This window comes from Asparagus officinalis, chromosome 5 (assembly GCF_001876935.1).
Source record: "Asparagus officinalis chromosome 5, Aspof.V1, whole genome shotgun sequence".
Taxonomy (NCBI): domain Eukaryota; kingdom Viridiplantae; phylum Streptophyta; class Magnoliopsida; order Asparagales; family Asparagaceae; genus Asparagus; species Asparagus officinalis.
In genome coordinates, this window is record NC_033798.1 from 32,566,715 (window position 1) to 32,575,525 (window position 8,811).

General features: G+C 34.7%; 1 protein-coding gene across 1 annotated transcript; it reads left to right on the forward strand.

Moving 5' to 3' along the window:
- On the forward strand, positions 270-3,253 carry LOC109843567 (meiosis-specific protein ASY1-like). The gene is made up of 5 exons (XM_020412508.1): positions 270-491; positions 1,489-1,548; positions 1,670-1,820; positions 2,545-2,621; positions 2,888-3,253. The coding sequence occupies exons 2-5, from the start codon at positions 1,537-1,539 to the stop codon at positions 3,116-3,118; spliced, it is 471 nt and encodes a 156-aa protein (XP_020268097.1). The 5' UTR covers positions 270-491; positions 1,489-1,536; the 3' UTR covers positions 3,119-3,253.

Consider the following 8,811-nt stretch of genomic DNA (forward strand, 5'->3'; position numbering starts at 1 on the left):
TTTTTTATTTTCGTCGGCAAAAGTATAGCTTTTAGCGACGCAAAAATATTCGTCGTAAAAAAGTATACATTTGACGACGCACGTTAGCGTCGGCAAAGGTTTAGCTTTTAGCGACGAACAGTTTTGCGTCACTAAAAGTAACACTTTTGCTGACGCTATATTACGTCGGCAAAAGTATAGTTTTTAGCGATGCAAAACTTTTTGTCGTAAAAAAGTATACTTTTGCCGACGCTTTATTTTCCATGTGCGTCGCCAAAAAAACCCCTTTCACCCATTCATCTTCTCCGTTCGACGTTCGTCTTCGCCGTCGATTCGTCGTCCAGCCGTTCGATTCGCCTTCGATTCGTCGTCCAGCCGTTCGATTCGCTGTCCAGCCGTTTGATCCTCGTCGATTTGCCGTTCTACGTTCATCATCTTCGCTGTCAGATCCTTGTCTGGCCTTGTCTCGTCCAGCCGTTCGTCTTCGCTGTCGATCCGCCGTTCTCCATAAGGTCGATTCAAAACCCTACTTTTTTCACTTTCATCTATTATTATTTTTCCATATATAAAAGAATCTTTGTACATCAAAAATAGTCCTTTTGTTTAGTTATTCATACCTTCGCAATTCCAAGCTTTGATTTTTGCAAATAAGTATTCCTGGTTGAAATAAAAAATTATGCTGAAACCATTTAGTTTTGAAGCATAATTTGCAAGTTGTGCAGCTTGGTTAATATAATATACTCGGCATGTTCTATCATTTAGTTTTGAAGCATAATTTGCAAGTTGTGCAGCTTGGTTAATATAATATACTCGGCATGTTCTATTGTGTTAGAAATGCTTCAGGCCTGCCACTTCCAAGGAATTGGAAACATGTTGCTTCATTTGATAACTACTTCTTTCATAATCTTTTGTCTACAAATTGTGATAGACTAATGAAATATATTCTGGAGATGACGTTTTATGGTTGAGGAGGTGTTGCTGGATTTGGATGAAGAGGGGAAAGAAATGGTTTTTGGTGTGTCATGGTTGAGGAGTTGACGAGGTGTCTACAAATTGTCATGAAGCTATGAATTTAATTTCTAAGGTTTATGGGAGCGAGTTTGTCGTCAGAGATGATGTTCTTGTTGTGTCATGGTTAGTAAGGATCATTTTCGTGATGGGCTGGGTTTGCTCTTGTAATGGTTTTTGGTGATTTAGTTAGGAAGGATGATGTTCTTGTGGTGTCATGGTTGTCTTGTGAAATGTTTGTGTCATGGATTGTGCTACTGAAGGTTTTGGATGAAGATTATATATATATGTCTAATAGTAATAGATTTGTGCTCAATTTTAGTAATTCTAATTATATATGCAGAACTATGAAAGGATACGAGATTTCTCAGTCGCGTAGTAGTGCGTATTTGTCTCCCTCTTTTTTCATTCTTACTCACTTGCAGTTGTAGTACATACACACTTCATTGGGGATTTTTTTTCTCCCTCTCTGTATACGATTGTATAGTAGTATTTTTGCAGGATGTCAGGCAAACTGAGAAAATTAAGAAAAGTCCTGATATTGATTTCATGTACACGAAGGTAAGCTATTATTCTTATTTTATTTGCCATGCAATGTTACAAATAAAGCAACACTATTGAGCCTTCTCCTTATCTTATATTATTATTATTATTTTAAAAATTGCTTTTGCCTTCGGTTCAGGCTTTGTATTATGCTCTTCCAATGGATTATATGACAGTAGCAAAACTTCAGACTAAGCTAGATGGAGAGGCTAAACAGAATACTGTTCGAAAATTGATCGACAAGATAGCTCAGGATGGATACCTGAAAAGCTCAGGCAGCAAGAGATTGGGTATTCATCCTAACTATGAAACCTGATTTTAGGAGATCATAATTTATTAACTAATCAATACCTACTTGTGGAATTATTTTATGAAGTTAATATATTTAAGCATCACACTTTCTTTAGCTACAGTAGAACGATATTGTGAGGCATAGATAGCCTTGACCTGAAAAGCTCAGGCAGCAAGAGATTGGACGTTCATCCTAACTATGAAGCCTCAATTTAGGCGATCATAATTTATTAACTAATCAATACATGCTAGCAGAATTATTTCACAAAGTTAATATATTTAAGCATCATACTTTCTTTAGCTACAAGAGAACAATATTATGAGGCATAGGTAGCTTTGACCTAACCCCTAGAGAGTTCAAAGTTAACATCCTTTATTTGCCCATTTCTTGTAAGATTACTTAAGTTTCATGCAATTTATTCTTACTGTTTCTTTGTATAACAGTTCTAGAAGTTGGTAAGAGTTAAAACAATATTTCCAATTAGTCTTGAATCTTGATTTATCAATTGTTAATGTTCTTTGCTTTAAATGAATCTTCATCACATTTTCCTAAAATTTTCCTGAAATTTTCCTGAAATTAGAGATCACTTTATATGGAAATTGGGTGATCACACGGCCACTTCAATCTACTGATTGTGGGAATATACAAATTGTTTTCAGAAAAATATATCACTAGGGATCTAAGGCACCTTAATATTTATGAGTAACATTGATTTACTGCAGGTAGGCGTGTTGTTCACTCTGAATCCACCAACATAAAGCTCATTGAAGTCAAAAAGATTATAGAGGACCAACCTATGGTGAATTCACTACCATCTTATGCTTCTTACCTCACTACATGACTGAGATTGTTTTTTAGTATGATAAAGCATTAAATATCATTTATATCCTTCATTCATCCACTTCAAGCAGGAAATAGATACCAAAGGAAATAGATATCATTTATATCCTTCATTTATATCCTACATGATCTTTGCTATGATTTTGCTTGAAAATCTTGCTTCTGTTTTAAACCGTATAGAAGACTGTTTAATCAAAGAACTGATATCTCTAACATCTCTAACAGGAAATAATCAAAGAACTGATGGAAATGTTACCACACATGAAAGAGCTTATGGATATGTATTGTGGCCCTGATAGAGTGACTGCAAAGAAACAAATGCAGGAGTTAGACAGAGTCGCAAAAACTCTACCAGAGAATATACCTTCATCTGTGAAGAGGTTCACTGATCGTGTCGTTCTTTCACTTCAAGTTTTTTTTTTTTTTCAACTTAGTTTAGTTTCCTGTAAATCTTAAAATGTGTCATTCTCTGAAATGAAAAACACTGAATATGGCAAACTGAAATATTTAAACAGGCCTTTAAGTGTTGACTTGGAAATGGAAATGAATGTAATTATTTTGCAATGGGAGCAAATTCTTTGTTTATCATAATATGCAACTTGTTTGTAGTATAATTTGATGTTTGGTTTTTTTGTTGATGTGAATGGGAGTAAATTTTTTGTGGATGTTCAGGTTCAGTGTAGGCTTGTAGTTGACAAAAAAAATATTATTTTTGACGATGTAAATTAGTGTTGATAAAATTATACTTTTTACCGTTGCCAAAAATTATACTTTTGCCGACGCTATCTTGCGTCGGCAAAAGTATAGCTTTTAGCGACGCTAGCTTTGCGTCGCAAAAGTATAGCTTTTAGCGACGTTTCATTATACGTCGTTAAAAGCTACATTTTTGCCGACGCTACTTTACGTTGACAATAGTATAGCTTTTAGCGACGCTATCTTGCGTCGCCAAAAGTATAGCTTTTAGCGACGCTTCACTCTGCGTCGCTAAAAGCTATACTTTTGGCGACGCAAGATAGCGTCGCTAAAAGCTATACTTTTACCGACGTATAGCTTTTGCCGACGCTGCATGCGTCGCCAAAAGTATACTTTTGCCGACGTATAGCTTTTGCCGACGCTGCATGCGTCGCCAAAAGTATACTTTTGCCGACGCATAGCTTTTGCCGACGCTGCATGCGTCGCCAAAAGTATACTTTTGCCGACGCAAAATATTATGCGTCGCTAAAAGATATACTTTTCCCGACACATGAAGCGTCGCCAAAAGTGTACTTTCGGCGACGCAGTTTATTTGCGTCGCCAAATACTTTCCTTGACGCACTTTTTGCCCTTTTTGCTATTTCGGGCGAGGTTTTAGCAGTTTTGTTCTGAACTTCTCTTATAGGGATTAAAGGTAATTTTTATTGCCTACAAAGGCCAATCTTAACTCCTTCGTACTTTCAAATTGTTGTCCCTCACCAGTTAAAGTTGTGTGCCACCAAGCAGGAATCCTCTCTGATCTGCTAATCATGTCATTAATCGTCATAATATTATCTCCGAAAGGATTGTCATTGGGATTCTTATCTGGAACACTTGTGGACGACAACGCCGGTGGGCCACAATCTATACTTTTTGAGGTCAAACTGCTGGAAGCGCTATAAATATTAAGAACATAAAAAAATAATCATAAACTACACAAATAGTAGTAACATCAACAAATAATACCAAAAGCTAAAAAGCAAAAACGACAACTGCTTGTAGTTAGAATCAATTAGAACTAGCAAGAACTAACAAGAAAACCATTAGAGCTAACATTGCATTGATTAGAACTGACGTAATAGCTATTAGAACTAACAATATAACCATTAGGACTAACAAGACATAGATTAGAACTAACAAACTTTGCAGCGCTTGCAGCATATGGAACTAGAGATAGAACTAGCAATAAATCTAGTAGAACTAACAAAATAGCGATTAGAACTAACAAAGAAACCATTAGAACTAACGTATGGAGCATAACAAAGAACTGCTTAACGATAAATCGATTAGAACTAACAGAACCAAGATTACAACTAACATACTATAGAATTAGAACTGAAGTCCAGTTAAACCTAGCATAGACCTAACAAGAAGACGATTAGAACTAAAGTTAATTGATTATACAGTTAACCTACATGTCTTGTCGGACTTGCTCATTTTCTTGTTTATTCGAAGAATCATCTGCTTCTTTAAAAGCTTGCATGTGAACATCTTTCAGTCCAAGATTGTGGCAATGCTCCACCATAGACGTTAGATCCCCCTCGTTCTCAATGGGAAATTTTAAGCTTCCAACTATTTCATCTTCGTATGCCAAAATTAATGACTCATATGGAAGATCTAACCTCTCTGCCACATCAAACTTGAGATCCAAGATGGTGGTTGAAGAATTAATCTTCAAGAATACCGCTTTATGTGGTTGAAGAATTAATCTTCAAGAATACCGCTTTATACCGCGAAGAGACAATACAGATGATGTCCTTTTAGCCATTTTGAAGGGAATGTAAGAGTAATAGAGAAAATTTTGGTCTGAGGAGGAGTAATAGCGAACTAAATAGTTATTGTTCATGATAGAGTAAAAAAAGGGGAAATTTTCCTCTATTTTTTCTCATCATATCGCATTAATAAGAAGTGACTACTATTGTTCGGGACTAGGCCTCGTCTGGGGAAGAAAGAGAAGGGCAATTTCGGCTTTTTTCCAAAATGCATTCTGCTTTTAGTATAATGCTGACGTGGAGGGGGCTTAAAACATTAAACCTCACTTTTGGGGCTATTCCACATGGGGCAAAGTACAAGGGGGCTAGTCACACGAAGTTCCCACTTTTGGGGCTTGTACATATTTTTCTCGGAAATGTTTACAAGCATGATAATGAATATGTTATAAAAAGATTTTTTCAATGAAAACTTATCATTTTGCAAAATCACATAAATATAAACATGTAAAAACTTGATTTTGACAACATGGGTTCAAACATGTTTTGAAACGATTTCCAATGAATTTATTGACTTGATAAATTATAAAACATTGTCATTAAGTCTATAATCAAGAAATACAATATATTTCCAATTATGACAAGATATGAAACATATGAGTATGTATATGAATATGTTTATTTATTTTATATCTATATATCTAAACCAAAAACAACTTATCCACATAAATAGATGTTTATAAATGTATCTATAGTTTGTAAAAACTTATGGTTGTGGATAAATCAAAAAATGGATAAACCAAGAAATCATGTGTGTATGGTTTGAGCTCTAAGCATTAACACACAAAGTATAAAGCTATACTACAAACACTATAAGAAATATACCCAAGCTGACCTCCAATGGATATGATTGTGTAGGCTCAATTCGACCAACCTCCGACGTTGATGTTTTTCTAGAATATCTAATGAGCAAACACAAATACTAGACAAACGATGTTAGGGATTGTTTGTAAATCATCATCAAAATAAAGGTACTAACAATCTCTCCCTTTTTGATGATGACAAACAATCTACACAAAGAGTATATATAAAATATTTAATAAAGCAAAATACTCATAAATACTCACAAACCACTTGTTTCTCCCCCTTTGTTAACATCAAAATGGGGAAAACAATAAGAGAACGAAAACTCCCCCTACAAATAAGCCCGGTGAATATAGAACTTACAGGGAATACTCCCCCTTATCAAAATATCATACAGAATATATGCAATTATGAGTTAGGAAAATATATGTGAGCAAGCATAAATAAAAACATCTTTATCCCAACTCACATTCAAAATGATAAAAGAAACACATATGGATATATCATTATGAAAACAGTGTCTCAATAAAAGTAATATATATAGATTTATGAAATCTAAAGAGTGGAAAAAAAAATGAGAATCGTGAAAAAAATATTTTCAATTGAAAACAAATCATGAGAATCATGAAATTTCAAATAAAAATCAAATCAATCAAATAAAATCATAAATCAAAATCTAAACCATAATCACATAAAAACATGATTAATTTACAAATCATCATTTTTGAAGGATTAAGCAAATAGCAATGTTAAAACATTTAAATGTTTTATCCATAGAGGTCAAAAAGAGTATGCTTAGGATAAAACAATCCAAAATTAATTTACAAGAATGCAAGAGAAGCAACCATATCAAGCTCTTTGAGCTTGTTTCAATCTATATAAACATTTGGTACCCAGTAAACATGATTTAGAAATAAATACCTAATAAATCTAGGGGGTTGCTTAAACATAAACCTCTCATAAAAAACAAAGCCAATAAACATTTGTAGTGTATAATGAAAAAACATAATATTAACTTTAAAAGATTGCTTTTAATTTCAAAATTTTTGAAAACAAGTTTTTCAAAAACAAGAAAAGAAAAATAAAAACACTAAAAGCTTTTATTTTAAAATCAAAAATGTTTTAGCACCCAAAGACTATTAGTTTCGGAAGGTTTAGGGACATGACCCCTATCATTTAAGCTCAATACCCTAAGGTTATGATCTCTTTTGGGCGCATTTTGTGCACGAACACGGTCAAAGTAAAAATTATGCAAATGACCTTTCCGATTGTAATAAGTACAATGAAAGAGGCCTATTTGATTTTTTTTGACTAATAACTTGTGCATGGGAAACATTTTCAAATAAATATGGTCTTTTAAATTCATTTTGCAAATATGAAACTCTTTTCAAATCAAAACAATATTTGGTCAAATGACCAAATCTATCATAATAATCACACCTATACACATAAACATGCTTATAATGAACAATAGGTGCATGAGCATGTTTGTGTGATGATGAAGAAACTTTATGAGATACACAAGAAGCATTAATATTTTTATGTTTGTGTGCATCATAGCAAAATTAAGCTAAATGGTATTTTTAGCCGTAAATAGAACATTTGTAAACTTTGCTATATATGTGTGCATGGTGTATGGGATGTTTAGAAGTAGTAGCATGAGACTTAGCACATATACTCACAAGCTTCTTATGTTTATTAATGCATGAATTAAGGGTTGAATCTAGAGAAGATATATAGTTTTTCACTCAACTCATCATTAGGCATATTAGCATTGACATTAGAAGTAGAGCAAACATACTTATTATAAATGGATTTAATTCATTTCTAGTGATTTTTACTGTTAGATCCTAGAGGAGCGGGGTGATTATGGTCTTATGCTAATCTAATCTAATTTTATGCCAATTAAAACTAATTCAACAAACTATTGTAGGGTCGAAAAATTAATGTTGGATTGATTCTCTTGTTTTAAGAAAACTGGGTTCGATCACTTGGTACGAAACCCTTATTCTCTTGTTTTAAGAAAACTGGGTTCGATCACTTGGTACGAAACCCTTACAATCACTCACTCTCTCTCGATTACAGATGAAGAGAAGATTAATTCAGCTCACTTGGTACGAAACCCTTACAATCACTCACTCTCTCTCGATTACAGATGAAGAGAAGATTAATTCAGCCTCTCTTTGTTTAACGTGGGTTCTTGGTAGCGAAAGGATGCTTCCCTCGATTCTTGAGTCGAGATTGCCTCCCGTTGACGATCAGACCAAAATCGCTAGAGCTTCTCACGTTCGTTGACCGATTGGAATCGAGGTTCGAACTTCGGATCCGTGCGAAGAAGCTTTGATCTCTGATGCTTCTTAAAGTCCAAGTTTGAAATCTCCAATTAATCAACAACCCCCCTCTTCATAGCTGCTTGCAGCTATTTATAGAGCTTTAGCACGTAATTGACGTGCTACAATCATGGGGTCGTGGGAGTAACCGACTCCTGAGATTTAGCCTATGTTGACTAATGGAGCGTAACATACTCCTTATATTTAGCCCATGTGGGCTGACTTGGTCCTTGTGGCCATTACAGCCGAACTTTGTGGATGATGAGCCTCATTGCGTGGCGAGGTTTGTTAGACAAGCTTTGTCTTCACTGACGAGCTTCGTCTTCATTGACGCGCTTCAAATCTTGTTTCCAACGAAAATCTTTGTTGTTTGAGACGAGGTTTGTCATTGTAATGACCCTTGTCATGCTTGTTATGAGCTTCGACGCTCCTTGGCCAAATGATAAGCTGATGATCTATGAAGATCCATGAGAGTGGAGGAGAGAGAGGCTTTTTGACTATCCTCTCCATCTCC

Bases quoted from the DNA above. Each gene is read 5' to 3' on its own strand.
- LOC109843567 (XM_020412508.1), top strand. The intron at 1,821-2,544 runs GTATTCATCCTA...GATTTACTGCAG, and splicing joins CTCAGGCAGCAAGAGATTGG to GTAGGCGTGTTGTTCACTCT. The intron at 2,622-2,887 runs GTGAATTCACTA...CATCTCTAACAG, and splicing joins TTATAGAGGACCAACCTATG to GAAATAATCAAAGAACTGAT.